We start from the raw sequence: 19,343 nt of genomic DNA, 5'->3' as shown, positions 1-19,343 counted from the left end.
ACTGGTGGGACCGCATAGTGTTGCAGGTCTGGGATGATTCCCAGTGGCTGTGAAACTTTTGCATGCGTAAGGGCACTTTCATGGAACTTTGAGACTTGCTTTCCCTTGCCCTGAAGTGCAAGAATACCAAGATGAGAGCAGCCCTCACACTTGAGAAGTGAGTGGCAATAGCCCTGTGGAAGCTTGCAACGCCAGACAGCTACCGGTCAGTCGGTAATCAATTTGGAGTGGGTAAATCTACTGTGGGGGCTGCTGTGATCCAAGTAGCCAGTGCAGTCACTGAGCTGCTGCTATCAAGGGTAGTGACTCTGGGAAGTGTGCAGGTCATAGTGGATGGCTTTGCTGCAATGGGGTTCCCTAACTGTGGTGGGTGATAGACGGAACGCATATCCCTATCTTGGGACCGGACCACCTTGGCAGCCAGTACGTAAACCACATGGGGTACTTTTCAATGGTACTGCAAGCACTGGTGGATCACAAGGGATGTTTCACCGACATCAGTGTGGGATGGCTGGGAGAGGTGCATGATGCTCGCATCTTCAGGAACTCTGGTCTGTTTGAACAGCTGCAGGAAGGAACTTACTTCCCAGACCAGAAAATTACCGTTGGGGATGTTGAAATGCCTATAGTTATCTTTGGGGTCCCAACCTACCCCTTGCTCCCATGGCTCATGAAGCCATACACAGGCAGCCTGGACAGTAGTAAGGAGCAGTTCAACTATAGGCTGAGTAAGTGCAAAATGGTGGTAGAATCTGCATTTGGATGTTTAAAAGCGCGCTGGCGCAGTTTACTGACTAGGTTAGACCTTGGCGAAACCAATATTCCAATTGTTATTGCTGCTTGGTCCACAATATCTGAGAGAGTAAGGGGGAGACTATTTATGGCAGGGTGGGAGGTTGAGGCAAATCGCATGGCGGCCAATTACATACAGCCAGACACCAGGGCAATTAGAAGAGCACAGCTGGGCACCCTGCGCATCAGAGAAGCTTTGAAAACCAGTTTCATGACTGGCCAGCCTACAGTGTGACAGTTCTGTTTGTTTCTCCTTGACAAAAACCTGCTCCCTTGGTTGACTCTACTTCCCTGTAAGCCAACCGACCTCCCCCACTTCGATCACCGCTTTCAGAGGCAATAAAGTCAGTATTGTTTCAAAATCATGCATTTTTATTAATTCATCACACAAATAGGGGGAAAACTCACAAGGTACCCTGGGAGGAGAGGGTGAGGAGGGAAGCACCGGGTGGGGTGGTAGATGAGGGGAGGCGGGAAGGACAAGGGCACACTACAGTTCAAAACTTATTGAATACCAGCCTTCTGTTGCTTGGGCAATCCTCTGGGATGGAGTGGCTGGGTGCCTGTACCACCCCTCCCCCCTGGCATTCTTAGGCGTTTGGGTGAGGAGGATATGGAACTTGGGGAGAAGGGCAGGGCAGTTATACAGGGGCTGCAGCGGTGGTCTGTGCTCCTGCAGCTCCCCCAGATGCCTGAGCATGTCAGTTTGCTCCCCCATTAGACTCGGCATTGCATCCTGCCTCCTCTCATCGTGTTCATTTAATGCTTTCCTGGATTCTGCCATTGTTTGCCTCCACACATTCTGCTGAGCTCTTTCAGTGCGGGAGGACTGCATGAGCTCTGAGAACATTTCATCGCGAGTGCGTTTTTTTTTGCCTTCTGATCTGCGCTAGCCTCTGGGACTGAGACGATAGGGAGAACGTAGAAACATTTTCAGCTGTGGGAGGAAAAAAGGGAAAGTAGTATTTAAAAAGATAAATTTTAGAGAACAAAGGAAAGACTATTTCACACTGAATCAAGTCACTCACATTACGTAGCACATGTGCTTTTGGTACAAGGTCGCATTCTGCCTCTTATATTGAGTGCCTGCCGGTTCGGTGTGAGACACCGCACATGCTCGGCTGGGCAACAGAATTCAGCTTGCAGGCAGCCATGGTAAGGCAAAGGGTTTCAGCTTCTTCAACCTTCAGAACATGTGGGAACGGTTTCAAACAGCAGCACTCTCCTTTCCCATACCAAGCAAAGCCGTTGGGTTGGCCATTTAAACGGAGGGGCTATGGTTTTAGGGTGAATGTGCAGCACAACCCAACCCCCACCCCACCCAATTCTCTGGGATGATTGCTTCACACCCCCCACACCCCCACCACGTGGCTAGTATCAGGGGAGATCCCTGTCAGCCAAACGCAAACAGCTCAGCATGAACAGGCCTCCCCGCACCGCGTAGCTAAGAGTGGGGATGATTTCTTTTCAGCCAAAGGCAAACAGCCCTGCAGGAACGGGCACCTCTGAATGTCCCCTTAAACAAATTTCCCATATTTCAACCAGGTGACCATGAATGATATCACTCTTCTGAGGCGAACACAGAGTACCTCCAGGAGAGCTTCATGGAGATGTCCCTGGAGGATTTCCGCTCCATCCCCAGACATGTTAACAGAGTTTTCAGTAGCTGTACTGGCCGCGAATGCATCCCACGTCTTCAGGGCAAATTAATCATTAAACACACTTGCTTTTAAACCCTGTATTATATTTACAAAGGTACACTCACCAGAGGTGCCTTCTCCAGCTTCATGGTCCGGGAGCCCACCTTGGGAGGGTTGGGAGGGTATTGGTTTCAGGGTGATGAACAGTTCCTGGCTGCTGGGAAGAAGGGATTCTCCGCTTGCCTGCTGTGTGCTGTCCTCAACCTCCAAGATCCAAGGGCTATAAGTTGAAGCTAGACAATTCAAACTGGAAATAAGGCATAATTTTTTTTTTTTTTTTTTTTTTTAACAGTGAGGATCGTTAACCACTGGAACAATCGCTATATGTTATGGTGGATTCTCCATCACTACCAATTTGTAAATCAAGATTGGAACTAAAAAAAGATACGCTCTTGTTCAAAATGAATTTTGGCATGTTCTAGGTCAGGGGTGGCCAACCTGTGGCTCTGGAGCCACATGCGGCTCTTCAGAAGTTAATATGCGGCTCCTTGCATAGGCACCGACTCTGGTGCTGGAGCTACAGGTGCCAACTTTCCAATGTGCCAGGGAGTGCTCACTGCTCAACCCCTGGCTCTGCCCCCACTCTACCCTTTCCCACACCCTCCCCTGAGCCTGCCATGCCCTCGCTCCTACCCCTCCCCCCCCAGAACCTCCTGCATGCCATAAAACAGCTGATTGGGAGGTGCGGGAAGGGATGGGGAGGCACTGATCAGCGGGGCTGCCAGTGGGTGGGAGGCGCTGGGAGCTGGGCCTGGGGTGGGGGAGCTGATGTGGGGCTGCTGACGTATTACTGTGGCTCTTTGGCAATGTACATTGGTAAATTCTGTCTCCTTCTCAGGCTCAGGTTGGCCACCCCTGTTCTAGGGCCTGTGTTATACAGGTGGTCAGACTAGATAATTAGAATGGTCCGTTTTGGCCTTGGGTTCTATGAAACATACACGCTTAGCAGAAGCACAGGAGTTTCAGTCAGTACAGAGACCACATAAGAACATAAGAATAGCCATACTGGGTCAGACCGAAGGTCCATCCAGCCCAGTATCCTGTTTGCCGACAGTGGCCAATGCCAGGTGCCCCAGAGGGAGTGAACCTAATAGGTAATGATCAAGTGATCTCTCTCCTGCCATCCATCTCCACCCTCTGACAAACAGAGGCTAGGGACACCATTCCTTACCCATCCCGGCTAATAGCCATTAATGGACTTAACCTCCATGAATTTATCCAGTTCTCTTTTAAACCCTGTTATAGTCCTAGCCTTCACAACCTGCTCAGGTATAGAGTTCCACAGGTTGATTGTGCGCTGTGTGAAGAAGAACTTCCTTTTATTTGTTTTAAACCTGCTGTCCACTCATTTCATTTGGTGGCCCCTAGTTCTTATACTATGGGAACAAGTAAATAACTTTTCCTTATTCACTTCTCCACACCACTCATGATTTTATATCTCTCTCTCATATCCCCCCTTAGACTCCTCTTTTTCAAGCTGAAAAGTCCTAGTCTCTTTAATCTCTCCTCATATGGGACCTGTTCCAAACCCCTAATCATTTCAGTTGCCCTTCTCTGAACCTTTTCTAATTACAGTATATCTTTTTTGAGATGAGGAGACCACATCTGTACACAGTATTCAAGATGTGGGCGTACCATGGATTTATATAAGGGCAATAAGATATTCTCCGACTTATTCTCTATCCCTTTTTAAATGATTCCTAACATCCTGTTTGCTTTTTTGACTGCCACTGCACACTGCGTGGACGTCTTCAGAGAACTATCTACGATGACTCCAAGATCTCTTTCCTGATTAGTTGTAGCTAAATTAGCCCCCATCATATTGTATGTATAGTTGGGGTTATTTTTTCCAATGTGCATTACTATACATTTATGCACATTAAATGTCATTTGCCATTTTGTTGCCCAATCACTTAGTTTTGTGAGATCTTTTTGAAGTTCTTCACAGTCTGCTTTGGTCTTAACTATCTTGAGCAGATTAGTATCGTCGGCTAACTTTGCCACCTCACTGTTTACCCCTTTCTCCAGATCATTTATGAATAAGTTGAATAGGATTTGTCCTAGGACTGACCCTTGGGCACCACCACTAGTTACCCCTCTCCATTCTGAAAATGTACCATTTATTCCTACCCTGTGTTCCCTGTCTTTTAACCAGTTCTCAATCCATGAAAGGATCTTCCCTCTTACCCCATGACAACTTAATTTACATAAGAGCCTTTGGTGAGGGACCTTGTCAAAGGCTTTCTAGAAATCTAAGTATACTATGTTCTAGAAATCTAAGTATACCCCTTGTCCACGTTTGTTGACCCCTTCAAAGAACTCTAATAGATTATTAAGACATGATCTCCCCCTTTACAGAAACCATGTTGACTTTTGCCCAACAATTTACGTTTTTCTGTGTGTCTGACAATTTTATTCTTTACTATTGTTTCAACTAATTTGCCCGGCACTGACGTTAGACTTACTGGTCTGTAATTGCCGGGATCACCTCTAGAGCCCTTTTTAAATATTGACATGACCGCCATTGTATAAATAGCTCTTGAATGAATGTATAGCATTCAGATAGGGTTGACTGGTTTGTTATTTTTGTGCAATATCTTTACAGGCTGCATATTAACACAAGCAAATGTATCCCCAAAATATCTGAAGTAAAAGCACATTTTGTATTCATGAAAGCCTAGAATAAATACAAGTGTGTGTGTTATAAACACCATCGTAAACCAAAATAACATTGTATTTTTACCATAAAATAATGTCCACGTTAGTCTTCAAATGATCCAAAATAGTTGTTTGGGGCAAATACTATAAATTTTTTAGAATTTTTTTTTAAAAAGTTTTGTTAATTTATATCCTTTAGATTTAAAATACTGTTTTGATATAAACATTTGGATATGTTCTAGGATCGCTTATTATCCTTGATAAAATACTTTTTCACAAAGGAATTCTTCAGTTACAATCCTCATGATAATTTTTTCCACTGATACAGCTTGATCAGTTCTGGGTGGACATCGATACTGTGAACTGTTGCTCTATGTATGTTCTTTTCCAAAAAGCAAATCATACATTTGGGCACAGCCAGATGCATTATATTTTGTCATTACTGAAACCCTATATTACACGAGCCAGTCAAAGGTATCAGTGATTTATACTGTCCACTCTTCCACTTCTAAAAGGTATAGTCTCTTTTTAGCATGTATATCTCTCAAGAGGTGCATACAGTATATCCCACTGGAGCACCAAAGCTGTGAACTAGCAAACTCATTAAACCTAATTTTTGATAATGAATCCTTAAATACAGTATTGAAGTCAAATACAAGCAAAACAATCTTTTTTAAAATCTGAAACAAACAGTCTGTATTCTAAAACACAAAAGATCTGTATCCATTAAATACAGTAAGTTGGCAGAAAGAGAATATAAATTACAGTTCTTTACAGTAAATAGTAAAACACTAGAGTCAGCTTAATATACACAAAATCAAAGGAACAGCAGCAGCTTTTCAGTAAGGTCCCAGGTATCTCACTCGTTCACTTGGCTAAGAAATAAAGAAAAACAGGTACAGCAGGCCATTCATTTCACTCATTTTTACCACGTGTTACTTTACAAATATCCAGGACATTGTACAGGCATCTACAATATCTACATGTGGAACAGCTTTCTCAAGAATGCACAAGCACTGTACATAAGTCCCTCCATCATTTCCATTATTAAAATAGACTTTACAGATTACAATTATTTTAGAATGTTCCATTTTAGCTTGATCATAACCAGCAAAAATAACAGTGCAAGGTTTGCAGTTGTGATCCATTACTGCTGCTTTGTTTCCCCATTTGCCTAAAAGCCATTTTTAAAGGAAATGTTGTCCTCACTTCCTTGCAGTAATACCGTTTCTGCAATCAAATTGCCTGGCTTGGGTTAGCATATGAAATTCCAAACATACAGGCTTGACATTGATAGTATTTTCAACACAGTGCCAAATCACCACAGTGGCAGGCCTCTAGGAAGACAAAAAATATATATGAAGCAGTCAGATATTTCAGTGTACTTAAACACAGGACATAAGGCAGCATGGTGCCCAGTGATAAAAGAAACATGGCACCAAGCTAATAGTTAAAACAAACGTTTACAATAAAAACAAGATATGAACAGCAAATGTGTCAGTCTAATACAAGTTCTTTGGTAATTAAGAACAGCATAGTGTAGCTTTTTCAAATGTGGTTTTACATCCCTTTCCCCAAAATAATTTTTTTTTTGTTTAAAATACATCTCCCAAGTTGCTGTGTAACAAATAGTCCAGTACCTCATAAGTATCTACAAAACAGCTTTAACTGTATTTTAGTGTGCAGCCATATCTGCCTATTGGCAGACTAACTATAGATACACATTAATATATATATATAATATATATATATATTATTTATAAAAAAAATAGAGAATTAAGTCCATGACTCTACAGAGTGCACATTCAGTATGGACAGATGAAAACTGTACAACGACTTTTAAAATCCTTAAAGGTTTCTACACTTTGATGTGTGTAGCAAGTGCAAAAATACTACGGCTTATTTAATCCAAGACTTCCTGTTCTCTTGTTTCCTCGAAAAAGCAGAAGCCGCTGCATCTCCTGATTGACAGAGGGGTGCTTCTCCTGCTTTAGAAGAGGATGATGACCCCTGAAGTACAGAACTTTTTCGCTTCTCTAAACTTGAGGATGCCTGAGATTGTGAAGTGCTACTGCATCTCTTTGTGGAAACTGGTGATTTACTGAGGCGCCCGGGACGAACAAACAAACCATGTCGTGGCTTGCAGTGGAAGTACTCTCTACCTTTTACAGTTCCATCATGTTTCCCTTAAATGAAAATAAATACATGGCATTAATTTTCAATACTTAGCCATCATGTGCAGTTACAGAACATATATGTGGTGATTATCCTGAAAATACTCTGAGTACTCAAGCTTAAAGCTCTTAGTGGTGAGAGCAAAAGTACGTAACACACGAGTGGGGAAGCATTCTGAGCAATGACAACTCCCCACACTAACTCTTAGCTACCATTTATTCCCTTTACAAAAGCAAATGTTGTTTAAACATCAGAATTGAATATTTAAAAAATAAAAATTCAGTTCGTTGTCCAAAATCTGGCTTCTTAATTTTTCTAAAAGACCACTAACTCCAATAGTCTGTACGTAATTTCTATAAAAAGCTTTTACACACAAATGGCATTGGTTCCCTTTCTGCTCCAATATTCTCATCAAAATGAAAGTTGTACTGATAAAATCAAGGTAAAAAAGAGTTTTAAAATAGCACTTTAAACACTTCTCTTTACTATTGTTCTAATGAAAAGTGATCTCTGGCAAAGATAACAGGCAGCAGCTGAAACAAACATTTGAACTCTTCAGCTGCTGGTTCCTATAGTCAATGGAGGTGAATGCTGAATTGGCACCATGAGGTTGTTTGAAATGCTGACAGTTTTAAAAGGTTTCAGTTACCTTAACTTCCCCCAACTACAAAAACATGGGAACAAAGGGGAACCAATGGCAGCTTGTATGACCTGAAGTATGAAAAAACACTTTGCATAAACCAAGTAGAACAGTTCTTTGTTTAAAATAACTGAAAACAAAAACATTTAAAAATTAGCTCTTCAAAAAAACCTGTAAACTTAAACAGTAATATACTACGCTAAGAAAGGTGAGTATATAAAATAGTCCCGCTTCCTGACTGGTTTGGTATTTCCCAACACTATAGTTACTCCTGGGGGAATTCTGCATCACTTCAGAATTCATGTCCCCCACAGAAAATACATTCTGCTAGAGAGGCACTGCAGTTATGCCTTTTGCCCAACAGAGGCTGCTATGGCACCAGAACAGAGGGCAGCTGGCTTACCTGGTGTAGCAGCCAGCAGCTGATAGGGAAGAGGAGAGTCTGCATTTCCTCACAGTGCCCTGCCTGCACAGTGCCCTTCCTCACAGTGCCCTGCTGTGTGTGTGTGTGTGTGTGTGGGGGGGGGGGGGGCACATAGACTGAGGTTCAGAAGGGCTAGTGAGGGGGACAGACTGGGGTAGGGACTGAATGGGAGTGAGGGTACAGGGACATATGGGGACAGGGCAGATGTGCCTGACTGAATGGGAGAGGCTAGGGGTCAGCCAGGGACTGCATAGGAGAGACTCCCCAACACCCTAACAATCCCTCCCCACAAAAAACCTGTTCCATACTTCTGCCACCCACACCCAACCACCCTCCAGGTTCACTCTCAGGCTCCTGCCCACCAATTACTTCCCTTTTCCTCCGCTGCTTTCTTTTGAGGGATGTGGGAAATAAGTTTCTGTACTGTAGTTTAAATGAATTATTACTGAAAGTTCTGTATTAATATGCCTAGTGAGGAATCTATTTGTCAAAAAACATTTCTTGAATCTTTTTGTTGTCTGTATTGTTACAGACATACTTGCTAACAGGTATTGTGAAATAAATAATTGAAACTGGTGTGATTTTACTGTGTTATTCTGAGAAACAAAATATGCAGAATTTTAAAATTACTGTGTGCAGATTTTTCAATTTTTTTAGTGCAGAATTCCCCGAGGAGTACATAGTGTGCGAATATACAGAGTAACCTTACATTATGTCACAGGACTGTATTTATAACCCACAGTATCTTATTTGTGGTTACTTACCCAACTGAACGCTTAGTTCAACTCCAACCCAGATTCCAGCTGAAAAATCCACTGGTCCAATGTATCTCACTGTGCCTGTCTTATTACTTCCTAAACATACTTGTTCTCCCACTGCCACCCAGCTAGGCAAAGTGTGGGCTTGGTCTGCAGAAGCACCATCTTCAGAGTCAGAAACATCTAAATGGTTCTTTGTAATGAAATCATTAAGGGAAGAATCAGGATATGTCTGACAGTATGAAGTCTCTTTTACTAATACAGAAAACAGAGGGTTTTCAATGGCATTTGACAGCTGGTAACCCACAGCCACAGATTCCAGTTGGCCTAAGCGAACGCCGTCTTTGTAAGTGTTTTGTGATAAATCCGAGGCACTGTCCACCCCAGCAGTTGGTATTTCTTTCCTTTTATTAGAGGAACCAGCGGAACATAACTTTGGATCTACTGACTGGTCAAAGTCCTTTCCATCTTCAACACCCATGAACTCTGTAAATGAATGATCTTCGACAACAGCTGAAGTGTGCTCAATTGTTGCTTCCCGGGATGAAAACTCAATTTTGTCTCGCATGTTTTTGCTAGTTGAAGAATCTAAACCTGAACAAGAGCCAGCTCTATGTAACATCTCAGAGTTTTTGTTAGTGGTATTTAGGGATGGTGGAACCTCTTTTGCTAAGGCACCGTTTTCTTTGAGTGGTGACACATGTATCTTATCTCTAGCTAAGCTCCTTTCTGGAAATTCCCTGTTCAAAGATCTCATATCATATGCAAGACATGGTCCTGAATGATCACTGGAGTCCAAATCCTTCATCTGATTGGCTAGCTGGTCTGTGCTATCACTACAGGGAACAAGCATGTCAGACAGTGTAGCATTAGAGGCACTGTGTGAAAAGTAGCCACTAGTAATACTGCTAGTGGTGGGGCTGCGGGATACCTCTTTCTCAAGGACACGAGAATGCATGAAGTCTGTTTTAGTGGAAAACCATTCTCTGTTCTCCAGGCTAGCATTGTAAACACTGAAGTCAGCAAACTCCTCAGGTACATAAGGCCGAAAATTATGAAAACCCTGTGAGCTTATCAGCTTCTTATTAATGGCCTCCAACTCACTGTCCTCTTCATCAGAGTCCTGCAAAAATTAGACATAGTTACAGAGGGTTAGCTCTTTATGAAATATTTTCTAGATTAAAGTTTCAAAAAAATTCTCTTCATTGATTTAAGTACTATCCCACAGCTTATATTGTGCAATATTCCAAATTAATTTGTCTCCTAAATATCAAAAGAGTGAAGAAAAATAATTTTACATCCTTTAAAGAAAGAATGAGTCACCTCTGAATAGCAATTAGTAACTAACAGAGAAAAAGAAGCCACTGAAAGTGCTGCCCAATCAATATTTTCTAAGCTGCTCATTTTAATGAAATTCATGAAGTGTCCAAAATATTTTTACCCCTGAATTTATGTGTAAATAGACCAAACACGTGTCACTTAATGAGTCATGTTCTGAGTCACTTATTGAGTACAAAATAGGTTTTTGTCAAATCCTGTTCCTGGAAACCATACAATACGTTGCAATTCTTTTCATGACATAGACCAACTATAAATACATTCATTTTATAGAGTAATCTTTTTATGATAACTTCATCACATAAGATATATAAGACTTTTCTACATGGCGAGTTAGTGCGCAGCAACCCAGGGCACGAATCCACGGTACACCAGCTTATCTGGTACTAAGTTGCTACATGAACACAGTATGAGTCCTATAGTGCAGCTTAGCATACTTTCTGAGACTCTTTTAGAACCCCCTTTCCTGTACCTCCCACCATATAAAAATGCTTACATTCTCAAAATATAAAAGTAAACTCTTAGTGGGGAGAAAATTCAGAAAATCTCAAAGTACTTTGGTTTTGGAATTATGGAAATATCTTAAATATTTTACTATTTCTGCTTTTGAAATTCTTTTAAACTCAGTCATAAATCTTCATTACACAAAAAAAAAGGCAAATCAACATACGTTTTGTCACTGTTTTAGCTGTTGTACTATATTTTCCTTAAGTGCCAATGTATAACTTTTTGTGCAAGTGGTATTTTGATAGAGAAAAGCATGGGTCAATTACCAAGAAACACAGGACTTCAGATTAAATTTTAGAAATACAGCTTAGAAAAAATAACACATTTGTTTCAGCACATAACACTAACATATCTACTGTAATAGTAAAAAGAAAAGGAGTACTTGTGGCACCTTAGAGACTGTGGAAACACAGTATGCATCCGATGAAGTGAGCTGTAGCTCACGAAAGCTCATGCTCAAATAAATTGGTTAGTCTCTAAGGTGCCACAAGTACTCCTTTTCTTTTTGCGAATACAGACTAACACGGCTGTTACTCTGAATACTGTAATAGTGGTAGTCTTGCACTGCAGAACACAAGCAACACCCCTCATGGTGTATAGCACTCATTTCTCTAACTATAGAATATTGACATTTTAAAGATACAAGAGAGTGCTCATTACGCAATGATATCTAACAATGTTCCTACAGTACTACTTCTACTACACTAGGTCCATTTTAATATATTTAAAAAGGCACCCTCCACCCGCATAATTTGTCATCCTTACACAACTGATCTTCTCAGTTATAACATAGTTAAGGTACACAAAAAGACGCCTGAAATGATTCCCTGATCCAGCCAAACACCTAAGCACATGCTCCTAAGATGTTCTAATTCATGGCAGGGCTACAAGAATGACCTGTGATTGGCTCCCTGATCTCCCACCCCTTGCCTCAAGCAGATTCAATAGAGGAGAGAATCTGGGCCAAAATGTTTGCTTTTTTAATTATTTTATGTTTATTGATTGGATTTTTTCACTATAGTCATCACCATAGTATCCAAATGTCTCAAACATTAATGACTTCATCCTCAATGCCGGTGTGAGGCAGGGACGTATTATTAAATCCATTTTAAAAATGGGGAAAATGAGGCACAGAGACTAGCGTGATTTGCCCAAGGTAATACAGGATGTCTGTGGTAGAGCTAGGAAGAGAATCTAGGTCTTCCTAGTCCCACTCAGATGCCTTGACCAAAACAAACCATCCCACCTTTCCTTCAGTTTTCACTTGAATGTGTTTTAAGATTTTTTTTTTTAAATTCTGCACTCTGAGAGGTGAGAAAAAAATTTAAAACTTATTTATTTTATGTATTTATACTGTGCCCATCACTGTAGTATCTAAGCACTAAACATGGTACAACTAGTACTAGTGCTAATGCCACTTACAGCCTGTTTGAAATACATTATTAAATAAAGCTATGGAACTTTAGAAAAAGCATACAGAACAACCAGTCTGTTCATTTTGTTAATTTCAGAAAGAAGCAATTCTCTAAAATGTCCTCTGAGGCACATATTTAGAAGGCCACACTTATGAATATTTGATTAAGTGGTCTCTCTCAACTACAAGAGAGTTTTCACAGTGAGTTTTTAGAAACTTCCTACATGGTTTGATCCTTATGAGTGATGAACATTTTTCACCATGATGCTTTTTTGTAGCTTGGCTCTCCTTAACATTTTAGCCTGTCACCTGTGCAGTGCTCAATACATATAGAAAACCAATAGTATGAGTACCTCAAATAATGTTATTGCCAATGGAGAACTGGATCCTGGGTTGAATAAATTCTGCAAGTCATACTAAACTTTCACTGACAGGGAAAATGTTTGAATGCTTTAAGGCAGGTGGTCCTACTGGTTTGGGTATGCCTGAGCTGACTATAAAAGCTAAGCAGATTTCAGCTCTGTTAGTATTTGGTCAAGTGATTATTTGTTGTTTCTTTGTAACAGTATTAGCTACTCTTAACAATTTCATATGTATACATTTCAATGAGGATTTTATTTTTAAGTATTTTACTTATTGATGTTTGGTCTGGAGGCTGGTGGCAGTGCTACATAGTGTCACGTGAGAGATGTGGGACTGATTTCTGTTCCTATTATCTTGTTCTTCAGGGGTGAAATCCTGACCCCACCGAAGTCATCAGCAAAATTCTTATTGACTTCAATGAGACCAGGATTTCACTCCATGCCTTAAATAGACAAAACTACAACAGCCACTATACTTCCATGGGTTGAGAAGCTGTCACCTCTTATAATCTAAGCAAAATTGGGCCTGGGCAAAATTGGATAATGCCCCTCCCATGTACATGCATAGTGTGTAAAACATGTCTGTTTTGTGCATCACAGATTATCTGATATTTTATCTCCTACGAAACTTTTTTCAGTAGCTCTGCTTACATCCCCCCTCCCCCACTTTTTATTTAATATTTTTCCTGTTAATGTTCTTTCCTTTAGAAGAAATTTATTAGGAAATTCAGAGCTAAAATTCTAACAGCATCTTTTACTCAGCTTCCTTACACTTATGTGTAATGTTCTTTCCTTATGTGGTCACACATTATGCTGTATAGACAGTATTGAAAAATGTTACATATGTGTACATTTGAGTGGAAGAAAGCGCAGATACTACAAATCATTAGTATACAGTTCAATTTATTTTTAGTCTTATTAGAGAAGTATTTTAAGAGCATGAAATATTTTTTCTTCATACTTTATGAGCATCTATGGTTATATAAAACATAGTTTATAATACCTGAATAGCACATCATATTGTCTACAGTTGTGTGATCATATAGTAAAAGACCCTTCAAATAAGACATACCACCCAGACGGACAGAGTTAGGGTTATTTTCAAAACATTAAGGGAAAACACTATTTTCCTAGCAAATATTGTATGTTTGCTGATAACATATCTAGTTGAATATAAGCTACTGCACATTCTCCATAGAAAGACTAGTTTCTAATTCAGATTATATCATCAACAAAATAAGAACCAAAAAAGGAATCCCAGAAGGACATGCTGGGAAAGGAGCACGAGCCAGGTGTCAAGGAAAGCAAAAGGAGCCAGAAGCACCAAAAACAGACTCCAGAGAAACGGTAAGAAGTATGTGGCAGCAGAAATTAAGAAGAAAGAACTGCAAATAGCACATAGGGGAGCAGCAGTAGCACAGGGATTCAGAGAATGAGAAGTGACAGCACAGTAAAACTGTGACATCTTGCTGATGTAAAGAGCCTTTTATGCCTTCTCTGAATTTAGCAGAGATAAATCCAAGTATCTGAAAGCGCTGAAATTCTTAATTTAGGGGTCACAAGTAGCCCTTAGACTCCCAGCTATTGTGTGACTAATTTCAAACAAGGCACACATTATTTAGTGGTTACACCACTGGTGCTTTACATTTAATTTTCACAGCATCAAGTTTATTGCCTACTACTGGTATGAGATCTGCTGGAACAAGATTAGAAATGTTAACTGCAAACAGTTTTGAAATGCCCACACAATATTCAAACATTTAATCTGACCTTATTTCATGCCGCGACACACATGTATTCCAGCACATACATACAATATATGCCAGTTAACCTATGTTTTAGGTTTAATGCCATATTGCCTTGCTTTTTGAAGATTTAGGCCAAATCCTTAATGTTAATATTGTTGTTTGTGGTTCAAGGTCTATTTATTTTTCAATGTTATGAAAGGAGGATAAAAAGACAAAAATCAAAACTACACTCCCCACAGAATGTGAGAATTTTTGAGTCAGGCCAATCAAATGGCATGTAAACATGTTTAAAAATGTATAACATTTTACCCTAGTTAAAAAAAAAATAAAAAATCTGCTGTCCATTTTGTAAATACATATTCAGTCTTCATTTAGAATTCTTGTTATTTACATGGAGTCCTACAGCCCTATCTACCATACAAGAAAAATGCTGAAGCACCTGTCATAGACGCTGCGCTAGTGGGGGTAGCATTTAAAAATTTAACTAGGCAACTAATAATAAACGATTTCCACAATCTAAAAATGGTGAAGACAGGGTTGTCTGTTAATTAAGAGCTGCAATCTTATTTTAGCCACAGCACTTCAACATCAGGCAACTTGAAGCTTTCAAAAAAGGCCCACCACTAAATGCAAGATAACTTACACCAAATGGGATCATTCCATTTACTTTGATGCACAGTCACAAAACCTGAGTACATTAGAAAGATTTCTAAAAGTACTTTTTACCTATTTCATCATTTGCACACTGCAACCCTTAAAACCGATTTTTCCCCTGATGGGTTACACATGAGTGATCAAAGAATCAATTGAGTTACTGCAAATTATAGATTATCTTCACAAGAAAGCAACAGTACATTATAATAGCCAGTTTAAAATTTAAAACACACCAAATGCACATCACCTTCCCCCCACTGCAGCTGTAGCATAATCGCCCGTGAAAGGACCTTAAACCCACCACCAGGCATTATGACAGAAACAGATACAAACTTACAATCTTCTCTTCATGTATGCTATTGTTTTCTACTGGCATGCTGCTGGCATTACTTCCTGAGGGCACAACACAGCCAGCGTTATGTACCTGAGGTGAAGGCATGCTCTGAAAATGTTAAGACACACAACACATCACATCACACAAAGAAGACACTGACAGCTGAGTACAGTATTATACCCATGCAAGTTAGAAAGAGACAAGGACATCTTACTAAAGTGAAACACATAGGCAGAACACATACCGTACCATGGTTCAAGTTAATACAGTGAAAAAGAAATTTGTGCAATCTTCTGAATGGTGTTTTAGGTTAGAAATAAGGTGTCAGTTATGGATATCCTAAAAACACCACTTTGAAAAAATTCTGCCACCGTTCTATAAAATAAAAAATATTCAAGGGACACTTTTTTTAAACAACGAAAAAATGAATATCATTGTTTGAAAAAAAAGAACCAATACATTCCATACAAAAATACTTACCAAAAAGGTGAAACTGGCCCAATTCCAATGAAAGAGAGCAATGCTTGAAGCACACACCAGTCATTACCAACACAGGATCACAACGTTTTCATGCTATGGATACATGCTACAAACCATTTGATAGGTACAGCAATTTACTCTTTACTCATAAATAAAGATTGATTCAGAGTTTTGCTTTACTCAAAAAAAAAAAAAAAATTACCTCTTGGCAAAGCAGAGGTCGAGTTTCGAGAGGGATCTTTCTTTTATGCTCCTCTTTTACGGGCATTAAGGGTTTGAAAAACTTTGGAGGCTGAGGAGAAAATGCTTTAAAAGGGCTGGTCATTAAGGCATGTGGATTCTCCGATATACAACCTAAGGGAAGACCAAAAACATAGTAGTTCAGTTGTGTGTAGTTATTGCACCATCTTCTTAAGTGCAAAGAGAATAATGTATAATCAGGGAAGGTCAAACAGCATATTAAGAAGGTTTCTGGCTACAAAAAGGGTGAAACCATGGCATTTACCCACTGGCCCAAGTAGAGGGTGGCACAGAGGTCCATGGGGGGAGGGATTATTCCACCTTAAGGAACAGCCTGGTGCATAGGACTGCAGGATGGGACAGGCTGCTCCCTGCAGGCTGGTGCAAAAGCTCCCCAACTTCCCCTTTCCTCCTCGGTCACAAGAAGAGACCCGCTATCCTTGAAATCACAATTACCAGATCTTTGCTTCCTCTGTCTCAGCATTCCCCTGCTTGGCTCCCTGATGTTGCTCTGCCCTGGAGCTAAGCCTGCATTCACACACTATGTGACAGAATCAAGGAAGACTCAAAGAGAATTTAAAAAGGAACCTATAAGCAAGTGTAGTTCTCTGCCTGCTCTATACTTTCAATGGAATCCATACCTGCACTCCCCAATCACAATATCTTGTTACAATCTGATCCAAAGCAAATAAATTGTTGATGGTATAAGTATACTGACACACAAAAAACAAGCAACCAGGACATCTATGGAGTCAGGATTAGTTTTGAAGCGATATCTTCCAATAAAATCCATGCCATTGTAACTAATTTTTTTAAATCCACAAAACAATATAGAAACCCCTTTTTTGTTCTTTCCAACCCTCCTTATTTTGGTTCTCATTTCTTTTCGCCTTGTTGTTTTGCTTCTTCAGCACATTTGTCTCTTCTCTTTTCCTTCTTGGAGGTCTCTTCCTCTTTTTCTCTCCTTGCTTCCATACTGTCTCAGTTAGGCTCTTCACTAAGCAGGTACTTTTCCAAAGTATAGGCTCTGTGCACTGCACATGAACTTTGAACCCTGCATTTTATTTTCATCATCCTCATCTCTTGTTGCAATATTTTGCTTTTTTCTCTAAGAGCAATTTAAAAGGCATATATATATTTGAAAGACTTACCACCAGCATCTTTATTTCTGCGAGGGGAATCCCTCGGTAAAGTACCGTAACATGATACATCTTGATAACTGGAAGAACAGTCGGATATATCGAGGTGGCTTTCTGACCAACCCTAAGGAATTTTAAAAAATGCACACTAATCAAGACAAAAAAGAAACTAATAGGCAAAGTCAAAGTTCAAAAGTTTTTAATTACCTCACGTATGCAATTTTAAACTTACTGGTTTAACTGTGTTACTGCCCATACATTTTCTGGTTACAAAGTATTAATTAGTGAACAGGCACACAGCAGTCAGAGACATGAGTTAAAATAACAAAGACTGTGTCTACAGTGCAATCAAAGATGTGACCACAGCACATGCAGGCAAACTGACGCCGGCTTTGCTCTAGCTAGCTTAAACAGTAGCAATGAAGCCCTGGCAGCACAGACTTGGAGTGCATACCCAGGCTCCCAAAGGGGGTCGTACAGCCTATACTGCCACCATAGCTGTACCGCTTCTGTTTTTCTAGCTACCTGGAGCAAAGCTAGCTAGGGCATGTCTACACGTGCGGCAGTCACATACTGCAGTGTACACATACCAAAAGGCAGCCTATACATGTGAATCTTATCCTAAACTTGCAAGGAAAGAGTGAAGTTTAGATAAATTCCACTCAGCCTAAACACCCCTACTCTTAGGCTGGGAGAGAGACAGCCCTTTGCAGCATTCTCTCAGTCTCTCTATTGAACACTCATATCCAACCACTGCTCACCCCCTTTCCTCTCTATGCAGGGAGCTTTAACAGCTTAGTTGCCTTTTATGTTAGGCTAAGGTCTGGAAAAAAGAAATCTGCTAGCCTGGCAGAAGCCATGGAGGTGGGTATTTCCCAATTAATAGTTCCCCACTGTTCTGTTAAGAACCCTTGTTATTCTTTCTGGAGGTATCTTATCTCTGCTCTGTCAGTTTAATTTCCTGTTTGTTTCCCCCTAACAAGCTCCTTTGATTTAAGTCCATGCAGTTATGCAAAATTAATATCCAGAAGATAAACTGAGGCATATATAATATTCACAGAAATAATACAGAAATGTCTCACATTTTCTACAAAAACATCCTAGAGATTACTTTCTACTTACTCTGTCCCACAGCATAGAAGAGACGAGAACCCTATTTATGCCTACCATAGAAGACCCTGCTCGCAATAATTATTTCAAAATACGGTTATTCATAGCATTGTTTCATCTGCAATATGACTAGGACCTCAGTCACACTGATCTGCACAGGAAGTTGACTGGCTCTAAGGATATGTTCTAAATTCTCCTACATCTTTCCAATCCCCCTCCCTTAGTTATGTCATGTCAGTTTCTAAAATTATGCTTTACTTAAGTTACAAATAAGTATCATCCAAATGACTATAAATGGTACACCTAAATGAAAACAAGTAATATGAATCCAAGATTCAGATAATGATACATTTCTGCTATGGTGCTTTTTTAGTTTGTTTTAGAAAAACAAGAGAATTGAAGATTTGTGCAGCTTATTCTTCTGAAAATCCAAAATCATATACCTTATCATCTTCATCACAGCCAAAAAGATCTAATCGGCTAGAGGATACCTAGAAGACACCAGTGAACAGGTATGACAAAATATCTTGTGTTCATAGATTATAAGGCCAGAAGGGACCATTATGATCATTTAGTCTGACCTACTCTATGTGTCTACATCAATGATGTAGTCAGCTAGCAGAACTGCTGTTTTAATTGCGTGTGAGAATAAATAAAGTAAGTAGAAGAGCAAATCGTATTCATAGATGTCATAGGGATCTACAAGACTCTTCATAAAATTTACTAGAAAAAACATGAAATCAATTGTTTAAAAGTGAAAACTTTAAAAACTTCTGGGCAGACTGTTTTGACCACACCAGTAGAATGCAGGGATTTTGAGCAGGTACCCAAAACTGGCACCTGAGACCAAAATTCACCTGACAGAAGGAG

At 40.1% G+C, this 19,343-nt stretch overlaps 1 protein-coding gene across 5 annotated transcripts in view; it reads right to left on the bottom strand.

Annotated features, from left to right (window-relative positions):
- Positions 1–6,059: 6,059 nt before the first annotated feature.
- KIF13A (kinesin family member 13A) overlaps positions 6,060–19,343 on the bottom strand; it is a 189,276-nt gene continuing 175,992 nt past the window's right edge. For 2 of the 5 annotated variants that reach the window (XM_037893074.2, XM_037893075.2), the window contains 6 exons: positions 18,917–18,964; positions 17,376–17,487; positions 16,187–16,338; positions 15,508–15,612; positions 9,154–10,270; positions 6,060–7,336 (listed from right to left, as the gene is read on the bottom strand). In XM_037893074.2, the coding sequence (XP_037749002.1) occupies positions 7,050–7,336; positions 9,154–10,270; positions 15,508–15,612; positions 16,187–16,338; positions 17,376–17,487; positions 18,917–18,964 (1,821 nt within the window). In that variant the 3' untranslated portion in view covers positions 6,060–7,049. The remainder of the gene's footprint in view (positions 7,337–9,153; positions 10,271–15,507; positions 15,613–16,186; positions 16,339–17,375; positions 17,488–18,916; positions 18,965–19,343) is intronic. The other 3 variants (XM_037893077.2, XM_037893078.2, XM_037893076.2) reach the window with 2 other exon arrangements.

The sequence above is a fragment of the Chelonia mydas genome, chromosome 2 (assembly GCF_015237465.2).
Source record: "Chelonia mydas isolate rCheMyd1 chromosome 2, rCheMyd1.pri.v2, whole genome shotgun sequence".
In the NCBI taxonomy this organism is placed as follows: domain Eukaryota; kingdom Metazoa; phylum Chordata; order Testudines; family Cheloniidae; genus Chelonia; species Chelonia mydas.
This window is presented reverse-complemented; position numbering and strand designations above follow the sequence as displayed.